The sequence below is a fragment of the Vitis riparia genome, unplaced genomic scaffold (assembly GCF_004353265.1).
Source record: "Vitis riparia cultivar Riparia Gloire de Montpellier isolate 1030 unplaced genomic scaffold, EGFV_Vit.rip_1.0 scaffold842_pilon_pilon, whole genome shotgun sequence".
Lineage (NCBI taxonomy): Eukaryota > Viridiplantae > Streptophyta > Magnoliopsida > Vitales > Vitaceae > Vitis > Vitis riparia.
In genome coordinates this window covers 42591-66284 of record NW_023269810.1, presented here as the reverse complement: position 1 = coordinate 66284, position 23694 = coordinate 42591, and the positions used below count along the sequence as shown (strand labels likewise).

General features: G+C 35.7%; 1 protein-coding gene across 3 annotated transcripts; it reads left to right on the top strand.

Annotated features, from left to right (window-relative positions):
• The first annotated feature begins 7068 nt into the window (after nt 1–7068).
• LOC117910761 (putative disease resistance protein RGA3) lies at nt 7069–22015 on the top strand. Of its 3 annotated transcripts, XR_004650759.1 has the most exons (3): nt 7069–7249; nt 18791–21455; nt 21705–22015. XR_004650759.1 is itself a non-coding variant. In XM_034824911.1 (2 exons), exon 1 carries the CDS (start codon nt 7181–7183, stop codon nt 9878–9880), a length of 2700 nt encoding a protein of 899 aa, XP_034680802.1. In that variant the 5' UTR covers nt 7069–7180; the 3' UTR covers nt 9881–9920; nt 10102–10313. The 3 variants fall into 3 exon arrangements, 1 of the variants encoding a protein (XP_034680802.1); XM_034824911.1 differs by lacking the exons at nt 18791–21455; nt 21705–22015 and adding an exon at nt 10102–10313 and having other exon boundaries at nt 7069–9920; XR_004650758.1 differs by lacking the exon at nt 7069–7249 and having other exon boundaries at nt 18625–21455.
• The last annotated feature ends 1679 nt before the right edge of the window (nt 22016–23694 follow it).

Here is a 23694-nt window from a genome sequence, read left to right as displayed (position 1 = left end):
GTTTGAGGATAGATGATTCTGTGCTATCTGATCTCCGACCTATCATACATTTCGATGCCATACAGGGGCATGTTTTGGTTCGTATGAGATTTACAGATCAGGAAGGAGTCGCGTGCTTATCCTTATTTGGCGAGATGTATGCAGAGACGATGATATATTCGCTATCCTCACGATGATTCCTTAGGGGAGCCTATCGAGAGCCATCTAGCCAGGTCCGCGCTTTTAGATGCTTGGATGTCGTCATGCTTCCTTCCGAGGGACACCTCTTCGATATGTGGGTTTGATTCAGTTGCAGGCATAGATGATTTGAGCTCATCTGATTTTTTTCGACATGTTACATTCTCGATGCCACACTGGGGCATATTCCCCATCTTGATCGAGACTTATAGATCCCCACTGGTTTACATGATCGTCCACGGTTATGAGATACACGCCAGGTCAATGTTTGATTTCATTTTGTCCGGATACTCCGAGGAGCCTCTCTTGAGTCATTCAACCAGATTCGTACCCTTTGATATAGTCGTAATTCCTGGAGGGAGTTTGTCTCTGGTGCCTGGATTTCCCGCGTCATCATTTCAGTGGGGTACATATCAAATCTGTTACGTGTCCCATTGGTGTTATTCTCGGGTCATCAGGACAGATCGGGTACATCTGATGCCGTACTGGGGCATATTGCCCTCATTTAGCCCTGGAGGCGATCGTTCTCTCACATATCCGTTACAGTTTCCATCACTTGGCCGAGATATATTGTGTTCGCCTCATTGACCATCATTCCTGAGCTCTTCATCGATACGAGCTCTCGGCGGAGCGTCGTTCGAGACTCGTAGAGTCCCTTTCAGCCATTTCCAGCGGATGGGGATTTGCAGCGGCACACCACACTTGGGCATGCCCCCGTCTTTGAGTTCATCGGATATTTTGCAGATCTTCCTCACTACTTGATTACTACTCAAAAAGTGTTATTTCATAGTTTGTAATTAACTCTTTTAAACACTTTTGAGTAGTAGTTATTGCCTTTTAACCCAATTAACATGTTAAGGACCCTTGCAATCAATTCTAATCAAATTGTGTAAGTTTTGGTGTTTTTGTTAGTAAATTGATCACCAAAGCATTAGGAGATCGAGGAGAGTTATATGGAATCCTTGGCAAGCAATGGGAAGCTAAGAGGAATGAAGAATCAAAGCTTTGAAGCATTTTTGCCATAAGCAAAATCCGGAATGCAAGGAGAGAAGCAAAGAAAAGGAAAAGCAAAGAGGATTCAGCCATGGAGCATTCTTGATGACAGTCACTGCAGCTAATTTTGGAGCACTTCCTGATGTCCAATTTATGCATACAATATGTCATTTGAAAGCTTAGGAAGTCAACAATCCAATGCTTCAAACCGTGTGCAATTTGGAGCTGAAATGAGGAAGTTACAGCCTTTGGAAGATAACTGCTCCAAGCTGAAGGAAGGCTTCAGAAAAAGTGCTGCGGAATCAGCACTTTTGTTGCGGAATGGTTTCGCAGCCTTTTTGTACAGTGCTATGGAGTTCCCCTGAAGCTTCATGCCGCGATGGAAGCCAAACACCACATGATGGAAGTCCACTTTGCTAAGGTGTTGAAGCAGCTGGCTGCAATGAAGAAATTTCGCAGTCCTTCTTGTGCACCTGCGAAATTTCGCAGACCTCACCTTTCACCTGCGAAGTGGTCCTGAGTGCTTCCCGATATTTGTAACCGACACTTGGAGATATTTTTCATTAGATTTTTGTTGCCTAAATGCCCAAATTCTCCTTGTAAGTCACCAATGATAGTTTTCCTTAGCTTTTAAGTTGGGAATTTGGCAAAATATCAGGGTAATAGCTCTTATTGTGATTTTGGTATAAGGGGAGCCCGAGGAGCCTGTTCGGAGGGTGTTCTGGTTGTTGAACCTTTTGTAAGTTCAAAAGAAAGAAATACAGAGAGCTTTAGCTCTTTTCTACCTTACCTTCTCACTTTGTATTTTAATATTTTTACCAAGTTATGCACTCTCTGAGGAGCTTTCCCCAGAGAATGAGTAGCTAAGCTTTTTAGTTCCTTGGAGTTAAGGTTGCCGGGAAAGGTTCCAAGTGCTTCAATCAGAAGCTTTGTGGTTTCAGCTATGAATGAAGAGTAAGTGTGTCCCGTGAATGGTTTCTAATGTTTTTAGTTAACTTAAAACGCCTTGGAGTCACCTGGGCCAACACTTGGTAAGGCAAGTGATCTCTAACCATGGAGATGCACTAGTTTACCCCTTGCGAGCCTCTGGTAGGTGACTTGAAGGTAGGATTTTCTAGAATTGCCAACACTTGGTAAGCTTTTGGACTCCTAGGAGACATCCATTAGTTACCTCTTGCGAGCTTTTGACGGGTAATCCAAGGTTAAAGATCACCTTGAATGGTAAAAGCTAAGTGAGAGGCTCAAACCATTGCAAGTTGCATCAGTGAGAGAATTAGAGCTGAAATCCAATTGAGGGATGCATTTTTGCAGTACCTGTTAGAGAATTGACTTTATGTTAATTCTCTAATGTGAGGAATTGAACCAAGTGACCGGAGCTATGCTTTTGCATGAGGAACCTCCCTTGTATACCTGAATCTCCAAGGAATGCTTTTCTTCTTAAGTTATTTTCATCACTTGTTGTGTTGTTAATCTAAGTCCAAACCTTTTTCAACCAAAGTTTGTGTTTTATTTCTTAAGCTAATCTTGAAATGAAACAGCACCAATTCACTTTGAATTGGTATCATTTTCAATCTTGAGTACCCTTCCCAGTGGAACGATCCTAGAGCCACTATGCTATAGTAGCTTTGTATTTGCTACCCTAGTTCATGGTGTTATAGGTTAAAAATTTTGTTGATTACACCTGCCATCAAGGAGCACCAGCTGGACATACATCAGCTGAGACACCAATTAGGCATGAATCACTACTCAGTCCATTTCTTGATCTTTGCGAGTCGTCATACTGGGGCATACCCCTTTCAGCGCTTTTCTACTGGGGCATACCCCTTCTCTTTGGGTTTATTGTGTCTCGTCTTGATTTCATGGTTGTCAGACTCGTTTGTCGATCTTTACGAGTTATCACCTAGGGCATCTCCCTACTGTCATCTTGTTTGGGCTTTCAGAGCCATTTCTGTCATCTCGTTTAGGCTTCTAGAGCCATTTCTGTCATCTTGTTTAGGCTTCCAGAGCCATTACCGTCGTCTTGTTTAAGCTTCCAGAGCCGTTTTTGTCATCTTGTTTAGGCTTCCAGAGTCATTACCGTCGTCTTGTTTAGGCTTCCAGAGCCGTTTCTGTCATCTTGTTTAGGCTTCCAGAGCCATTACCGTCGTCTTGTTTAGGCTTCCAGAGCCATTTCCGTCATCTTGTTTAGGCTTCCAGAGTCATTTCTGTCATCTTGTTTAGGCTTCTAGAGCCATTACCATCGTCTTGTTTAGGCTTCCAGAGCCATTACCGTCGTCTTGTTTAGGCTTCCAGAGCCATTTCCGTCATCTTGTTTAGGCTTCCGGAACCATTTCTGTCACCTCGTTTAGGCTTCTAGAGCCATTACTGTCATCTTGTTTAGGCTTTCAGAGCTGTTATTTTCTAGTTTAGTGCTTAGAGTTAGTTTTTCGGTTTGGCTTCCAAAGCTATTATTTTCTCAATTCAGTGTTTAGAGTTAGTTTTTGGTTTGGCTTCCAGAGCCATTATTTTCCCAGTTTAGTGCTTAGAGTTAGCTTTTTGGTTTGGCTTCCAGAGCTTTTATTTTCTCAGTTTAGCTTTTAGAGTTAGTTTTTTTGGTTTGGCTTCCAGAGCCATTATTTTCTAGTTTAGCGTTTAGAGTTAGTTTTTTTAGTTGGCTTCCAGAGCTATTATTATTTTCAGTTTGGCAATCAGAGCCATCACTATTTTCAGTTTTGGCGTTCAGAGCCATCATCGCTTTTCAGTTTGGCTTTCAGAGCCATCATCGCTTATCAGTTTTGGCGTTCAGAGCCTTCATCACTTATCAGTTTTGGTGTTCAGAGCCGTCATCATCGCTTCTCAGTTTTGGTGTTCAGAGCCATCACTATTTTCAGTTTGGTGTTCAGAGCCTTCATCACTTTCCAATCTTGGCGTTCAGAGCCGTCATCATCGCTTCTCAGTTTTGGCGTTTAGAGCCATCACTATTTTCAGTTTGGCGTTCAGAGCCTTCATCACTTTCCAGTCTTGGCGTTCAGAGCTGTTATCACTTCTCAGTATCAGCGTTCAGAGCCATCACTATTTTCAGTTTTAGCATTCATAGCCATCATCGTTTTCAGTTTGGCGTTCAGAGCCGTCATCACTTCTTAGTTTGACGTTCAGAGTCATCATCGTTCTCAGTTTTGGCGTTCAGAGCCATCATCGCTTCTCAGTTTGGGCGTTCGGAGCCATCACTATTTTCAGTTTGGTGTTCAGAGCCTTTATCACTTTCCAGGCTTGGCATTCGGAGCCATCATCGTTCTTAGTTTTGACGTTCAGTGCCAGCGTTCAGAGCCTTCATCACTTTCCAGTCTTGGCATTTAGAGCCGCTTTTCTTTGTATCCATTCATGCATTTTGATTCACTATCTTTCGTAGTTTGGCGTTCGAAGCCATTCTTCGTGCCCATTCATGCGTTTTAGAGTCACTTTCTCTCTTAGTTTTGGCGTTTAGAGCCATTTTTCATGCTCATTCATGCATTCGATGCCAACATCTTTCTTTAGTTTGGCGTTCAGAGCCATTGTACATATCCGTTTAGGCACCTTGAGTCACCATCTTTCCGTGTTATTGATGATTGGAGTCACTTCTCCTCCTTTGTATCATTCCGAGTCACAGTTCAGTTCCCCAGTATTCACATTCACTGACATTGCCCACTCTGGCTTTCATGGTATCACATTTACTCTCATTTTTTCCTCACCTGGTTACCTTGTGCTTATCGCCTATTCGTCATTGTTCTTCAGATTTCCCTCCTCATTGCTCATGACACGATCCTTCGAGTCCACGATACGTATTTCTGTCATGTTATTGAGCACCCTACACTTGTTGCTTTCATGTGGTTCACGTAGGACAGTCTCCTTTAGACGCATTCTTTCCCGTACTTCTAGAGTGGTTCGACCGTTACTCATCCTTAATATGGTCTTTCGAGTCACTTTTGGAGACGTCTTAGAGGGAGCCTGAGTCCTCTGTTTGTCTTTAGAGGCATTTTGAAAGATCTGCTTTTCTCTTAGGGTTGGGGTCCGCGTGTTTTCACTAGTGTTCATATAGGGGTCTTTTTAGTTCTTCGATAGAGTTCACTTCATTACACTCACTATTCACACTTTCTTTTCATTCCAGTATTCATATTGCTTGCACTCGTAAACTCTACCGAAGAGGGGCATATTTGTAGACCCCCTCAGTGGCAGGAGGTTTTTCTTTTTTTAGTTTATTATTTTATGCCCTTTTTCTTTTGCTTTTGGGCTTTCTCTCTCTCGGCTTCAGAACCCGAGAATGAGCTGGGGGTGACAGCCAAAACAGGGCGGCCATAGGACGAGATGGGCAGGTCTTTTTACGGCCAGATTAGACGGAAAGACAGAGGGGAAGAAAGAGGGGGAAAAGGGTTTGTAAAAGAGGATAACACCAGCTGAAAAAAAAAAAAAAAAAAAAAAAAGGGGAAAAGAAAAAGAGATCGGAGAGGTCGGGAAAAGGAGGCCTGAAAAGGAAGTGAGCAGGGGGAAAACTGTTGATCCTTGCTTGAGGACTCAGCGCATTATGGCTCATGGCCGAGGTACGCATCCACTCCCATCCTAGTCAATCTATATTGCGTGTTTTGATTCTCATATTGTTCATGATTTAGGTGGGTATCCATTGACTTTCTCGTTGATTGCCATGATTGCTTCATTTTATTAGTAGAGACCCGACTTTAGGGACTTAGTGGGGTGCTACGGTCTCTACCGTACCTTCCCGATAAGTAACCTGACCCCCGAACCCGATCCGGTTTTTCATAGATCGCCTTTTCCAAAACCAGGAGTCGCACTTAGGGTTTTTCTTTCTTATTTTGTTTACCCTTTTAAAAATAAAACAAAAATAAGTGGTGACTCCAAGTCATTTTTAATCAACAAAATCAATCTTTCAAATTAAAATCGAGTTCGCCATCAAGTGGGAAACGCATGAGCCGAAATGCGAAGTCCACAATGATTTTTTTATTTTTTATTTTTTTTTGTCTTAGACCTTAATTTAATTTATATTTATTTACTACTTAGTTTGTTTTTTATTTTATTAATATTCGAGTTACATTGTTTGTTATTATTTAATGTCATAATATTGTTATATATTAAATAAATGAACTTTAAACTCATAAAAGTAATTACTTATTTTTTTATTATTTTATATAATTAAGATAATGCAATTGAAAACCCATAATTTAAAAAAAAATCAATTTAATATATTTTCAAAGATCCCAAAATACCAAAATTTTTTACATTTTTATTTTATATAATTAAGACAAAATATTTCAAAACTAATATGTAAAAATATCACACTTTAATATATTTTTAAATATCCCAAAATTCCAAAATAAATTACAATAACAAAAGTTTATAATGATAAATTATATAATTAGTTGGGAAATTGTTAATTAACCAGTAATTATGGCTTCCAAATTGTATTTGAGTGTTAAGAAAATAAAAAAGAAAAAAAGAAAAAAAAGAAATCTAGGTTTTTTAATTTCATTGATTACTCACTCATTTTTATACAGTGTGTATACTTTGGCTATGAATTTATTATTGAAATGTGTGTTCAATTATTAAAATTAATTCATTAATTTTTAGATTTTGTAAATTTAGAAATTAAGAACATGAAATTCTCCTTTTTACTTATTAAAATTAACTAAACTTTTTAATTTTACTGATAGCACGAGTTATACTTTGAAGTTATAATTCGAGAAACTTTACCCCACACGCCTAAATTATTGAAGACCTGCTCACATATAAGGACGAGAGAATGTGAACACATTGTCAATGGGTAATGGATAATGATTTGACAGCCTGTGCTCACAGGCCTGCTCCAATAATTTAAACAAATGACCCCACACGCCTAAATTATTCAAGACCTGCTCCATCCTTCAAGTCATCCAGGTCAATAGAGCTGTAGATCCAGTCTCCCCATCTCACTGGTCTTCTTCATTCATCCTCCATTCCTCCTCATTCATCAATCCCATTCCCACCTTCTTCAACCCGGGCCCTAATGGCGGATGCTCTCCTTTCTATTGTCCTAGAGCGGCTGGCTTCTCTTATTGATCAGGAAGTTTCTCTGGTTGTGGGTGTTGAAACAGAAATCCAAAGCCTCACCGTCACACTCCAGGTCATCCGAGCTGTTGTTGCAGATGCAGAGAAGAGACAAGTGAAGGAGGAACTTGTCAAAGTTTGGTTGCAGAGGCTTAAAGACATCGCCTACCAAATGGACGACGTGCTGGATGAGTGGAGCACTTCTCTTCTCAAATCTCAGATCGAGAGAGCTGAAAGCCCTTCCATGTCTAAGAAGAAGGTAAGCTCCTGCATTCCCTCCCCTAGCATCTGTTTCAAACGAGTTGCTGGCCGTCGTGACATTGCTCTTAAGATTAGGGATATTAAACAACAAGTTGATGACATTGCAAACCAGAGCAATCGGTTCAATTTTACATCCAGATTTAGCAACGAAGAACCGCAGAGGCTTATAACTATTTCTGCAGTTGACATTTCAGAGGTATGTGGTCGGGATAAGGACAGGGACACCATACAAAGGCAGCTGTTGGGTGAGAGTTGTGAACAAAACTTGGGCCCCTACATCATCTCCCTAGTTGGGCTGGGAGGTGTCGGCAAAACAACTCTTGCTCAACTAGCCTTTAACCACCATGAGGTGGAGGCCTATTTTGATATAAGAATCTGGGTCTGCGTGTCTGATCCTTTTATCCCAGTAAGAATTTTTAGGGATATTTCTGAAGCCCTCTATGAAAAGTCTTCCGATGTCCATAATCCTGAAGTTCTACAGAAAAAAATTCAAGCATGTATTGATGGGAAGAAGTTTCTCCTTGTGCTGGATGACGTGTGGAATGAAGACTATCAGTTGTGGGAACAACTCAAGAATTGTCTCAAGTGTGGAGGTGGTGGGAGTAGAATTTTAGTGACCACTCGCAATGAGAGCGTTGCTAGGATGATGAGAAGCACATACATGCACTCCTTAGGAAGCTTACCATTAGAGCAATGTCGGGCATTATTTTCCCAAATAGCTTTTTGGGGGGAGAGTACCGACAAAATTGAAGAACTAGAAGAAATTGGCAAAAAAATAGCAGACAAGTGTAAGGGGTTACCTCTTGCCGTTAAAGCTTTAGGGAGTCTGATGCGGTCCAAAAATAATAAAGAGGATTGGGAGAATGTTTTGAATAGTGAAATGTGGGAATTGGATGTTTTTGAGGAAAAACTGTCCCCTGCCTTGTTGTTGAGTTATTATGATCTGCCCCCGCCACTTAAACAGTGCTTCTCATACTGTGCGGTCTTTCCCAAAGATCACTCAATTGAAAGAGATGACTTGATTAAGTTATGGATGGCACAAGGCTACCTCAACTCTAAGGCAGGCAGAGAGATGGAGACAGTTGGGAGAGAGTACTTTGAAAACTTAGCAGCTCGGTCTTTCTTCCAAGATTTTGGGAAAGATGTGGAGGGTAACATAGTAAGGTGCAAGATGCATGATATAGTGCATGACTTTGCTCAATTTTTGACCAACAATGAATGCTTAATTGTGGAGGATGATTGTGATCAAAACCTAAAGACAAACTTGTCCCTTCAAAAGGTTCGTCATGCAACTGTAATTGTGCATGGAAGTACCACTTTCAATAACTCCATCAATAACGCGAGGAATTTACACACACTTTTAGTTGTGTCTAACTCATTTTCACTTGATTCATTCCAGCAATTCAAATATCTTAGAGCAATGGATTTGAGAGGTAATGGCTCAATTGTAGAACTCCCAAGGGAGGTGGGTGAATTCATACATTTGAGGTACCTTAATCTATCAAATTGCGGGAGATTGGAAACATTGCCCGAAACAATCAGTGAGTTATGCAATCTACAAACCTTAGATGTTCGGTATTGTTTTCATCTTGCAAAACTACCTCAAGGGATAAGAAGTCTAATTAATTTGAGACATCTTCAAAACGGTTCTTGTATGATGCTCAGAGGCCTGCCTAAGGGAGTCGGAAGATTAACATCTCTTCGAACCTTATCCTGTTTTGTTGTTGGTGATGAGAATGGAAGTGATGTGTGCAAAATAGAAGAAATGAGAAACTTGAAGGAGCTCTATGGAGAGCTTGAAATAACAGGATTGGGCAAAGTGGAAGATGCAGGGGAGGCTGAAAAGGCAGAATTGAAGAATAAGAAAAAGCTCTATGGTCTGACATTAAGTTTCCAACAATGGACGAGTCATCAAGTAGGGAAGAAGGAAGTGGCTGAAGCCCTACAACCCCATCCAAACTTAAAATCTCTGCGCATAGACTGGTATGAAGGCAAGGAATGGCCCAGGTGGATGATGGAGCCATCATTACCCCAACTAACACAGCTTTTCCTTTCATCTTGTATAAAATGTCAGTGCTTGCCTCCTCTGGGGGATCTCCCACTTCTCGAGAGATTGGAAATAGAATGGATGGGGCGAGTGAAATATGTTGGTGGTGAGTTCTTGGGATCATCATCAAAAATTGCATTTCCAAGGTTGAAGCATCTGTCATTTTCAGCCATGTCTTTGTGGGAAAATTGGGAAGTAAAAGAAGAAAAAGGGAGGAAAGTAATGCCATGTCTTCTTTCCTTGGAAATAAAACGCACTCGAAAGCTTACGGCAGTACCGGACCTCCTGCACCAGAGGACACCACCAATTAAAATAAAGTGGGATAAAGAGGAAATAGGTGGAAGCTCTTAACATTTGTCCATTGGCTCTGCACTGGCTGCCCTCCATGCAAGTAATTATTCTCTTTTCTTTTTAATTTTGCTTTTCTATAATTATTTATCTCATCTCTTTTTTTCCTTTTTCTTTTTCCTCTTTTATAAATTTATTTATATATTTTGGCAATTCCCTAATTGCTAATAGTAAGTCTTAAGTCAGAATATTCTTTTTTGACTGTGACAATTGATGAAATGCAGGTATGGAGACTCCATGGGGCATATTATATCTAAAACAACCTTCCAAATGAAGAGATGTAATTGAGTTTTTGGTATGAAAGTCTTATCATTGTATTGGATTTCATGATAAACAAATATGTGATGAGAACACATTCCATTACATAAAAGTTTATCCTTTTTTCTATCCTCCCTCATTTGTTGATCCGAAAATAATATATGTAAATTATTCTTTAGTCTTTCTTGTTTTATTATTATTATTTTTTATTTTAAAAATTTTAAAAATAAAGTACAATTTAGTATAGCTTCCGCTGCAAAAAGGCAAAAAAAATCCTTTTCTGTTTTTGATATTTTTTGTCAAATAAAAATAATAATAAATTTGAATAAATATATGAGAAAATTTTAGTGGGTTTAAACATTTTTTCAAATTTTCTTTACTTTGTCCTTTCTTCCCTTTTTTTTTATATCACATTTAATTTGTTCATATTTTTTACTCAAACTTTCCAAAATCTAAATACAATTCTATAAGTACAAGCCACACTAACTAAAAATCCACGGAAATATCAAAGAGAATGAATGCATAGTATTATTATTGATAGGATCTCGAAAGAAAACATATAAGCTATTCTAGGAAAATACGAGGAAAAATGCAAAATGAAAAAAAAATAGAGAGGAAAAAAAAATTTTTAAATCAATAAATTATTTTATATGTTACTTCAAACTCATTTCATTTATTTTTCCTCATCTATGTAAAGATCAAATAATTTAAAAATGTACAAATTTATATCTAATTTTAATTATATTTATTTTTTTTCTTATTTTCTACGCTAAAACTAAATATGAAAAAAAAAATCATTTTTCTTAATATTTTTTTTTCTTTCTTAGACTTTTTAGAAACCAAATATAATCATAATATTTTGTTGAGAGGATCTCTCAATTATTATTATTTTATATATATATATACTACAAGTTAATAGCAAAGGTATTTATTTTGACTTTAAGTTTTTGTTTTGACAGTTTATAATATCTTTTATTTTTTTTACTTTTACAAATTAATAGAAAGCGTTTTTTTTTCTTTTGATAGTTTATAATTATTTAAAACCTTATTAATTCCACTATTTTTAAAAGAAAATACTAACCTTAGTTGATTGAAATTATTGATTCAACAATTTAGGAAAGAATTAAAAATGATGGCTATCATGAAAATCATGAAAGGCTCAAAATGATTAAAAGTTTTAATATTGTAATTTTTTATCATAAATAATAGCCACAACAAAACACTACTCATCCTTCTTTTAATGTATATAGACATTAAAAGTAATTTATAATTACAAATAAATTTAAAAATAAATATCTTTTAATAAAATATAAATACTAATATTATAATAAATTCATAAAAATACTTGTAATTAAGAAATAAATCATATTTGATTTTTTTTTTTTTTTTGTATTAGTTAGTGGAGAAAGAATAAAAAAAGTAGCTTATATCATATTTTATTTACTTTTTAATGGATTTTTTAAAATTAATTTTTATTTTCTATATTTTCCTTTTATTTTTAAAAACACCTTAAAATAACTTCTATTTATTCTCTAAAATTATTTTAAATTTTGATATATTTTTAAATGCTATTTTCAAAGAACAACTATCAATAGAGTCTATAATTTTTTTTTTAAAGGTTTTTTGATTTTTAAAGACAAATATTTCTTGGTTTGTTTGGTCACAATTATTTCACTTCCATTGTGTGTAAAAAAAATTTTTAAGTAATTTCCATAGTAGACTAAAGACCAACTTTATATTAATTGAAATATTTCAAAATGTTGTATTTTATAGTTTTTTATTTCACATTTTTTTACATTAATTCAAAAAATATATTTTTCCAATATTATTCTTGTACTTTAGAAAGTTATTTCAAATAAAGTATTAATTACATGTTTAATTGATTCATGAGGAATCAAATGAAAGAGTCACCTGTAGAACCCCATTAGGAGGATAGATTTTTTTTTTTTTTCTACTTCCTTTTTCTTTTGCCAAATGGTGGAGTTTTGGGGAGCACATGTTGCATTTAGAGAAGATGTTAGCAAATGGCATCATGTTGGTTAGTGGAGGACGACCTCTACAAGTGAGCGGGCTGCATGAGACGCGTAGCAAAGGACATTGCTACCTCGGCATGGTGGTGGTTAGGATAGAGACATTTTTGAATGGAGGAGTGGAGGGACTCTGAGTGCAACTATTAGAGGAAGGTGCAAAGTTGTGAGAGATTGTTGGAGGAGGCTTGGGGAAGAAGCAATAAGAGCAATGAGGAAGCTGGGTATTATAAGGGAGCGATTCGAGAGAGAGAGGGCAACAGAAGATGAGAGGAGATCTTGTTGATTCATAGAAAATAAAGTAGAGCTGGAAGCCATGTAACTTTTTGTTATGAGGGAGCATTCCAGGTAAGGCTACTATGAGCTTCTCGTCTCTCATTTTCACACGGTTTCATTCTCATTTTCAGCTATTTTTTTTATAGTATTGCCTTGTTGATTGGTGTGGACATCAAGGGCCACTCGTTTGCTTTGCTGGATCCTATTCTCCACATGCATGCTCTATTTTGGCTTTATTTTGGTATTTTTGTTTTCTTTTGTAGATACTTGATGCATTAATCTTTCCCTGGATCTGATATATAAAATCATGCTCTTGTTCCCTGATAATTCCACTTGTTTTTAGCCTATGGATGTCACCTGAAATGAGGCTCTATACATCCATGTTTTACTTGATTTCTTATTTACTCTTCTCTCAATTTTTACTTTGAATTCTATCATTGCTTTTTATTCCTTTGTTTCTGGTAAATTAGGGTGTTGGGCATTTAAGCTTAGGTTATCCATCTTGATTAGGATGTTTTCTCGGAAAGCCCTATGAAGGAAAATTCTATACAAATGGGTATTTCCAGATACCTGTGAGCCATGTGGTTCACATTGAAACGCCTAAGGATGCAATGGAGGAATATAGAAGAGGATGAGTAAATCTCTACTTGATGCTCTGGACATAGGCGAGACAACCATGTAAAATGGGGAATTGCAAACTATAAATCTTCTCTCATGGGCATGGGTGGTTTTCCTCATGCACTATGGTCACAGTATTTGCTAGTCTTCAAGGTGGCTAGAGTGTTGACTTTCTTGATCCTATGCATATGACATGCACCAATTTTTGTTTACAAGGCTAGTTACAAGATGGCGTCTAGAAGATGTATGCATGGATATCTATCAGACAAGCTTCACAAAGGACAAGACTCCTGGAGTGTAGAATGTCTGGGTTTATTTCATTAGGAAGCCCAAGTGATGACACTTGGCATGCTGACTTGATTCAGTAGAATAATGACTTATTCTTGCATGATGGAAGGCTAATCTTTGTGAGGATCATTGCATAGAATATTACAACTTCTTGAAATTTAGATGAAAAGGCAATTTGCATCTCACAATGCAAGCTTTTGATTGAAGTTCATGAGGGAAAGTAGTTGCATATCATGCTAAATGCAGCCAATACCCAGGAGACCAGACCACCTCTTCAAGGAGAAATAGGCCAATTGACATGCAGTAGGAACCAACAATTTTGATTCATTTCAATCGCCTATTACAATAACAATCACCTAAGCCCTGGGCCCCACCTATAGATGGCTCGCGTGGCCACCTTGCAATACTTGGAGTCACTGTGCGTACCTTATCCGAAGTTAGCAAAGTGATGTAGCTCTCTTGCTAATCTGTACTAGAGGAAGCTTTGGCATCAACTCACCCTTAAGCCCAAATGGTTCATCACTTAGGGAGTCTTTCTGTTTTTGGGCATGATATAAAGAAAGAAGTTGCATTGGACCCATTTCCCAGCCACGTTGCTAGTTCCACCTATCCACCCTCATGTCTCCATCCTTCATACCCACCATTTCTCCATCCTTCACACTCACCAAACACAACATTGTACCTAAGATCATTCGCTTTTCAAGTATCTAGCATGGGATATTGATGATTTTCTAGATATGCCTAGAATGGGCAACCAAAAGAAGATTTGGAATTATTTGAGGAGCCTTTCTTGGCGCATACAAGATTCATGGAAATGAGAAATGGGTCAAAGAATTGGAAGTATTCTTCGCAAGTAGCTGCAAATCAAGACTCATCGGTATTTAAAGGACCAAACTCTGCACCAACGCTTGGCATTTATGCTTGGGAGCTGAAAATCCAACCATGGAAATCATTAAAAGCTTATTATTTTCCACATCACTTGTACAAAACACGGAGAATGATGCAACTACCGCCGTCGCAAATAGTGTTGGATTTTGCTTATCAACCCGTTTCCATGCCACTATTGAGATATTTCGATTTTTGTTGCTATAATGCACAATTTCATCATCAACCGCTGCACCTATGAGCTTCTTCCATTCTTTACCTTAGTGGTGACTTTCCCATTACCTATGGGGGATTTGGTGGCTTCGAGAGGTGAGAAAAGGAAAGTAAGTGGGGTTTCGATGAAGAAGATGATTGCATCGAGATTGAAAGGGTCACCTTTAGAGATCCAAGAAGCCCCAACTCTACTAGTTTCGGGCATGACACTTTCTGCTCATGTTTCCAATTCAACTTATCTAATTGACTCTAGTGATCATTCAGTTTTGTGAGCTACATTGCTTGACGGGTCAATGGTTGAGAAGTAACCTTAGATCTTAGTGCCATGAACCTGAAAATGGCCTCATGTGCTTGAAGTTTCTACATGTACAACTTTTGGTGCACCACCCAAGAACACGTGTGTAGACCCTCCATTTTGTCCATTTAGCACATGTCTTTAAGCTCACTTCTAGTGTTCCACAGAGGTTCTTTGATGGTCCATTACTACTCATGTAGCTTACCTTTTTCTGAGCCACTTTGGAGACTTTGGTTGAGGAGTTTATCCGGCTTTACATTATGACATTGGTTGCCCTTCAAGTTTATATTAGGCTTCACTTAGGTGCACTTTAGGTTAGACTTAGTTAGCCCCACCTAGTCTCACCCTAGGCCCGTATAGGTATACCCGATCCATTTAGACACCTTAGGTTCATCCAAGTTCACTTAGGCCCTCCTAGGCACACTTATCTTAGATTTTTTTTTAGCGTTTCTTGCATGATTCATATAGTTGCATGATTTGCATGGCCCGCATAGGATTGACCATTTTATTTTATTTTATTTTATTTTATTATTTTGTTTTACTTTACTTTATTTATTTTATTTTATTTTATTTTTTATATATGTTGTAAGATTGCTAACTCCTTTTTGTTTTATTCTTTTTATTTTTGTTTTTATTGTTGGACAAGAGAATTGGAGGTTGTTGATCAACTTTCATTAAGACACGTGCATTCAAAGAAGGTAAGAAAAATATTTTTGGAGGGAAAATGGGATTAATGTGGCTGCATGCATACCTATGGAAAGATGAGATCCTACATAGAAATGGAGAGGCATTCTAATTTTCGAAAAGGAAGGGAAATAAAAGAAAGGAAAGTCAAATTTTTCATGGCTTTACTCGGCTTCAATACTATTTGGTACAAATGTTTAGTGTTATTCCAAAACATCTCCATGCCTTTTGGCCATGTTTGGCATATGTTACGACGAGGAATGAGAATGAATATTTTGTTTTCATTTTTATTTCTCTTTGAACAAGAAAGAATTTGGAATGATTATTTGTTTTTATTTCAATATTAGATAATAATGGGAATGAGAATGAAAAAAGAAATAAATTGATAATAATATTTATAGATATAATCTAAAATTATTTTTTATTTTCATTTAAAAAAAATTCAAACTACACATAGTTTATAATAATTTTTATGTTTTATTTACAACAAATATCTTTGAGAGTTCTTTTTTTCAGAAGTCTCCTTGATTGTGTGTTTTAAAACCATTGCTCCATTTTTTAAAATAAAAAATTGTTTTTGAAAATTTATGACAGTGTTTAATTGTTATTATTTGGAAATAATTTTTTTTTTTATAAAAAAAGTGAAATAAATAACCATTTTTGGAAAACAAAGAAAAGTTATTTTTTCACTAGTTTTTAAAAATAAAAGAAAAATATAAAAAAATAAAATTCACACAAAGAAAAAAAATAGAATATGATAATATCTTTCTTTCCTCATTCTCTTTTTACCACCTAATATCAATACAAAAGATCTTCAAATATGATATTTGAATTATTTGTGTTTTTCTATCTTTCTAACTTCTCTATTTTTTTATTTTTTTTATTTTTTTTAAACAAGTAGATTCCAAATCAAGCAAATTTTAATAAAAAAATTTATTAATTTTTAAAAATAATTTGGAACTCAAGATTCGATTCAATTAGTATTAGAAAATTAAGAATGCAAGTTGATCAAATTAATATTAAAAGGTCACCAACCTAAATTCATTTTCAAGGGTTTTACGAGTTTTTTCCTTATATATAATCATATTTTTTTTAAAAAAAAAAGTTATCATTAGGTAAATAAACTCTAAATTAAGAAAAACTTAATGGGTTGGATTTGCTAGTGAGTCTAGTGAATTTTAAAAATTGTTTAAAACTCAAATAATGGGCCAAATAAATATTAGAAATTTATGGATAAAAATTGATCTAGAATGATCATATTGTTTTATTTATTTTTTAATTTTTGTATAGAATCATATTTTCCCTTTTTTTTTAATAGAGAAATGAATTTCAAATGAACAGAAACTTTTTAGTAAATTAATAAATTTAATAATTTAAAAAAAAAATTAAAACTCAAAAATGCATAATAATTATAAAAATTAACAAACCAAAACTTACACATTATGAGTCATGACTTTATTATTTCTACCATACAAAACTATTTTTTTTTTCTCACTAGGTAGATAAATTTAAATGAAACATAATTAATATTTTAAATTCTTTAAAGAATCTTTTAATTTTTAAAAATAATTTGGAATTTTAAATCTAATTAATTAATTATAGATTAAATAAAAATGCTAAAATACCATATTCCTAATTGAGTACTAAATGTGTGCATGTAATGAAAACTTGGTTCATTTATGCCTTAAAAAAAAAGGGTTAAACTTTACTTGTTTTTAAATTCATTTAAAATGAAATAGTATTAGCAATTATGAATTATATATTTTTTATAAAATAAATCAATTATGTTTTTATGAGGATGTTAATAGCCACATTTTTAGAATATTTATATAAAAAATATAATTTATGATTTAATTAATTATGCTTTTATGAGGATGATAATAGTCATAATGTTACTATTCATATTTTGTTTAAAACTATATATTTTATTTATTTATTTTGTAATTATAAAATTACTTTTATTTTTAATAATTGAACTAAATTTATATTATATAAATTGGATTTATATTTTTTTTAAAATCAAAATAAAAAATCATTTTTAAAATCAACTTATATAAATAAGTTTTTGGTGTTTTATTTTTTGAAAAGTGTTTTTGAAAACAATTTGCGTAGAGGAAATCAAAATACCTCTTTTTAAAGATTAGTGGAAATCTCACTCACACATAGGATTTCATTTATGTTGAAATTATTTTTTATTTTATTTTTATTATTATTAAAGTTTCCAGAAGATGAGAATGAATAAGAAAAGAAATGAGATTCTCATTTATGAGTGAATGAGAAAAAAAATGAAATTTTCATTTATAAATGAATGAGAAAAGAAATAAAATATTCATTCTTACCCCTATTCTTACGTATCAAAGATGGGCTGAGTGTTTTTAATATACAAGAATATCAATCAGAAGAATAATTTTGATAACAATGTTGTGGTTTTTATAAGAATGAATTTACTACTTAGTTTGTTTTTTATTTTATTAATATTTGAGTTACAGTGTTTGTTATTATTTAATGTTAAAATATTGTAATATATTAAATAAATGAACTTTAAACTTATAAAAATAATTCTTTATTTTTTATTATTTTATATAATTAAGATAATGCAATCGAAAACCCATAATTTTTAAAAATCAATTTAATATATTTTCAAATACCCCAAAATACCAAAATTTTTTACATTTTTATTTTATATAATTAAGATATTTTAAAACTAATATGTGAAAATATCACACTTTAATATATTTCTAAATATCCCAAAATTCCAAAATAAATTACAATAACAAAACTTTATAATGATAAATTCCGTAATTAGTTGGGAAATTGGTATTTAACCAGTAATTATGGTTTCCAAATTGTCTTTGAGTGTTAAGAAAATACAAAAAAAAAAAAAAGAAATCTAGGTTTTTAATTTCATTGATTACTCGCTCATTTTTATGTAGTGTATATTTTGGTTATGAATTTATTATTGAAATGTGTGTTCAATTATTATAATTAATTCATTAATTTTTAGATTTTGTAAATTTAGAAATTAAGAACATGAAATTCTCACTGTTTACTTATCAAAATTAACTAAACTTTTTAATTTTACTGATACGCACGAGTTATATTTTGAAGTTATAATTGGAGAAACTTTACCCCACACGCCTAAATTATTCAAGACCTGCTCCATCCTTCAAGTCAACCAGGTCAATAGAGCTGTAGATCCAGTCTCCCCATCTCACTGGTCTTCTTCATTCGTCCTCCATTCCTCCTCATTCATTAATCCCATTCCCACCTTCTTCAACCCGGGCCCTAATGGCGGATGCTCTCCTTTCTATTGTCCTAGACCGGCTGGCTTCTCTTATTCAACAGCAAATTCATCAGGAAGTTTCTCTGGTTGTGGGTGTTGAAACAGAAATCCAAAGCCTCACCGACACACTCCAGGTCGTCCGAGTTGTTGTTGCAGATGCAGAGAAGAGACAAGTGAAGGAGGAACTTATCAAAGTTTGGTTGCAGAGGCTTAAAGACATCGCCTACCAAATGGACGACGTGCTGGATGAGTGGAGCACTTCTCTTCTCAAATCTCAGATTGAGAGAGCTGAAAGCCCTTCCATGTCAAAGAAGAAGGTAAGCTCCTGCATTCCCTCCCCTTGCATCTGTTACAAACGAGTTGCTGGCCGTCGTGACATTGCTCTTACGATTAAGGATATTAAACAACAAGTGGATGACATTGCAAACCAGAGCAATGGGTTCAATTTTACATCCAGATTTAGCAACGAGGAACCACAGAGGCTTATAACTATCTCTGCAGTTGACATTTCAGAGGTATGGGGTCGGGATAATGACAGGGATACCATACTAAGGCAGCTGTTGGGTAAGAGTTGTGAACAAAACTTGGGCCTCTACACCATCTCCGTGGTTGGGATGGGAGGTATCGGCAAAACAACTCTTGCTCAACTAGCCTTTAACCACGATGAGGTGAAGGCTCATTTTGATAAAAGAATCTGGGTCTGTGTTTCTGATCCTTTTGTCCTAATAAGAATTTTGAGGGCTATTCTTGAAGCCCTCCAAGGCCAGTCTTCTGATCTCCATGATCCTGAAGCTCTACAACAAAAAATTCAAGAATCTATTGATGGGAAAAAGTTTCTCCTTGTGCTGGATGATGTGTGGACCGAAGACTATCAGTTGTGGGAACAACTCAAAAATTGTCTCAAGCGTGGAGGTGGTGGGAGTAGAATTTTAGTGACCACTCGCAATGAGAGCGTTGCTAGGATGATGAGAAGCACATACATGCACTCCTTAGGAAGCTTACCATTAGAGCAATGTCGGGCATTATTTTCCCAAATAGCTTTTTGCGGGAAGAGTACCGACAAAATTGAAGAATTAGAAGAAATTGGCAAAAATATAGCAGACAAGTGCAAGGGCTTACCCCTTGCCGTTAAAGCTGTAGGGAGTCTGATGCAGTCCAAAAATAATAAACAAGATTGGGAGAATATTTTGAATAGTGAAATGTGGGAACTGGATGTTTTGGAGAAAACGCTGTCCCCTGCCTTTTTGTTGAGTTATTATGATCTGCCCCCGCCACTTAAACAGTGCTTCTCATACTGTGCGGTCTTTCCCAAAGATCACACCATTCAAATAGACGACTTGATTAAGTTGTGGATGGCACAAAGCTACCTCGACTCTAAGTCAGACAGAGAAATGGAGACAATTGGGAGAGAGTACTTTGAAAACTTAGCAGCTCGGTCTTTCTTCCAAGATTTTGAGAAAGATGATAAGGGTAACATAGTAAGGTGCAAGATACATGATATAGTGCATGACTTTGCTCAATTTTTGATCAACAATGAATGCTTAATTGTGGACGATGATTGTGAAAACCTAAAGACAAACTTGTCCCTTCAAAAGGGTCGTCATGCAACTGTAATTGTGCATGAAAGTACCAGATTCTCCTTCTCCGTTAATAATGCGAGGAATTTACACACACTTTTAGTTGTGTCTGACAACAGGTGTAAAATTGATTCATTTCCACTTGATTCATTCCAGCAATTCAAATATCTTAGAGCAATGGATTTGAGAGGTAATGACTAAATTGTAGAACTCCCAAGGGAGGTGGGTGAATTCATACATCTGAGGTACCTTAATCTATCACGTTGCAGATTTTTGAAAACATTGCCCGAAACCATTTGTGGTCTATGTAATTTGCAAACCTTGGATGTTCTTCTTTGTACGGGGCTTAGAAAACCGCCTCAAGGGATGGGAAATCTAGTCAACTTGAGACATTTTTTATTTACTTATTGTCATCAGGAATTTTCGGAACAGATAAGTCTGGCCAAAGGAGTTGGAAGATTAACATCTCTTCGAACCTTGCCCTTTTTTATTGTTAGTGATGAATGCAAAATAGAAGACATGAGAAACTTGAAGGAGCTTAGAGGACGGCTTGAAATAAGGGGACTAGTCAATGTGGAAGATGCAGAGAAGGCTGAAAAGGCAGAATTGAAGAGTAAAAAACACCTCCACGGTTTGACATTACATTTCACAACAGGGAGGATGCAAGAGAGGATGAAAAAAGTGGCAGAAGCCTTACAACCTCATCCAAACTTAAAATCCCTGAGCATAGTACAGTATCAGGTCAGAGAATGGCCTAGGTGGATGATGGAGACATCATTACTCCAACTAACACACCTTCTCCTTTCTCACATAGCATGTCAGTGCTTGCCTCCTCTGGGAGAGCTACCACTTCTCGAGAACCTGAATATACAATACATGTCGAGAGTGAAATACGTGGGTGGTGAGTTCTTGGGATCATCATCAGCAATTGCTTTTCCAAGGTTGAAGCATCTGGGTTTTTCTGAAATGCAAGAGTGGGAAATTTGGGAAGTAAAAGAAGAAGGGAGGAAAGTAATGCCATGTCTTCTTTCCTTGAAAATAAGCGCAAGTCCAAAGCTTGTGACATTGCTGGACCTGCTCCAGAGGACACCACCGTTGGATTTGAGCTTCAAGTATTGTAATATCTTACAAGGGAAGTGGCCTTGGCTGCTTAGTTACAGCAAGAGTATGATTGGTATGTTAAACGTTAAAACACCCCACCTATTCTCTCTTTTAACCCCCTTTTCTTAAACAAAAATAATAATGAAAGGACAATTTTATCCTCGTCTTCTTAATAACTACTTTTCAAAAATTCTAAAATATAAAATAATAAACTTAATTTTTTTTAAATTATTTTTAAATCTTTAAGGTAAGTGTGTAAAAGTTTCTTCATTTTACATAGTAATTACTATTATTTTTTACTATGATAATTGATGCAATGCAGGTAGGAGACGACCCAAATATCTCAATAAGGATTCCTTCCTCACACATGAGTGCATTTAAGAGCCTTAGAGGTCGCTTTAGTCATAGCATGGATCCAATACTCCCTCTTTTGATCTCCAGTTGAGCGTGCTCAGAGATCGATGCAAGTTTGTGTATCAATTGGACCACCCTTTATTGTGTTGCGTTAGGTTCTTCCTTTTGCTTGTTGAGTTTAACGCGCTTTCTCCTTAGGGCTTTAGTTAGCCTTCATTTCTTGACTTAGCACATTCTTTCAGTTTGTTATTGAATTCTCTGCTTGATACTTTGGGATATGTTTGCTGATCATGATCACTTTTTTGCACTATACACCTGTCATGGGCCCGATACCTCATTCTTTATCTGATGTTTGATTCCATTTTCACATCAATGCTTGTATTTTCATTACAAAAAGGTGAAGGGCATGTTTTTACATTCACATTTTTTTTTTTAAAGATTCACTTTTATCACCTTATCATTTTTCTTTATAGAGCTCGGTTTGAAAGTTGAGTCAGGTGCATCCAGTTATAGATAAAGTATCAATCTTGTGACATTGTTTTCCGCCTCTTTTATCTTGAATTATTGATATGAATTATCTAGTCACATTTATTGCCATCACATAGTGGACACCTTTATGACTTTAGAGTTCCTATCATATATCTATATATTACATTGCCGACTCAAGACCATGTGTTTGCACGTCACATTTTTGTCTTTAAAGTCTTCTCTTAAGTCCCTCATGTGTTTTGTTTGCATTGTGGGGAGTCATTCTAGGAGTTGGTTAAGTCTGGAATCACAACTTTGGAGAAGAGTTGGAGGTCAATTAATCAGACTATATTCAGACTAGAGCTCAAATTATTTATGTAATATCTAGTTGAGAAAATAAAGGCTAATCTTAATAGAGAAAACATCCAAGGAAAGGGAGAGAATGGTGAATTGGATTTTAAAAAATTCTTTTTCAAACACAATAAATTTAAGCACAAGTAACACAAATATAAAGAGATAAGGTTAGATACGCAAACTCGGATTTTATAGTGGTTTGATACTTCCTTACCTACATCCACTCTCCTCAAGCTCTTAATCGAGTGAGGGTTCTACTATACTTGAAACTTCAACCAAGCTTTTAATCACTTTTACACTTGGATTCCGACTCCAATTGGCTTTTACACAATCTCTTCAAGTCTCTACTCACTTGAAGGTTTTAACACTTAAATAATAAGTTTGAATCTCTCAACCTAACTCAACAATGGCTTAAACATAATTCAAGGCTAAGATGAATCACAAAGGTGTACTAAAGAATATGCAAATGGAGATTAATGCACCAAGAAAAGAATGAGAGATTTTAAGGCAAGAACAAGTAGGTAAGTAAATAAATGCAGGTATTCTCTTTCTCATAAGTGAAGTGGAGCTCTCAATTTATAGGTTTCTAACCTCGGGAGCCAAAATGCCAAAAAACAACCTCGACCAGTCGAGTTGGGGGTCGACTGGTTCATTAACCATTGGAGCATTTAATGTTTGGTATGTGATTGTTACCCTCAATCGGACCTTGATCGAATCTCAACCAAACCTCAATAGGACCTTAACCGGGAAGGCATATCCCTCGATTGACAATGAAAGGCTACTAGAAAAGAGAGAAGGTCTTTTGTATTTCTCGATCGGGAAGGAGTAACCAGTTGACCGATACCCTAATTGGTTGTGTTGGTTGACCAGTATCTCGATCGGTTCACCATTTTTGCCCTAAAAACTTGGTCGATCGGTATCCTAGCCGATTGGCCAGTGTCTCGATTAGTTCACCATTTTTTGCCTAAAAACCAATCTTTTTCTCTTTTTTTTTTTTACTTCTAGCATTTAGGCAAGGTCTTTAGGTAAATTAATATGCCAATTTTGAAATGTTTTGCCTAAGATTCATTTGATAGAACTCGGATTTAGATGGAAATGTTACTTTAATGCATAAACCTAGTTTTTAAAGATGCATG

What these genes read in the sequence shown, in the direction of transcription:
- LOC117910761 (XM_034824911.1), top strand. Translation starts at nt 7,181, where the DNA reads ATGGCGGATGCTCTCCTTTCTATTGTCCTAGAGCGGCTGGCTTCTCTT.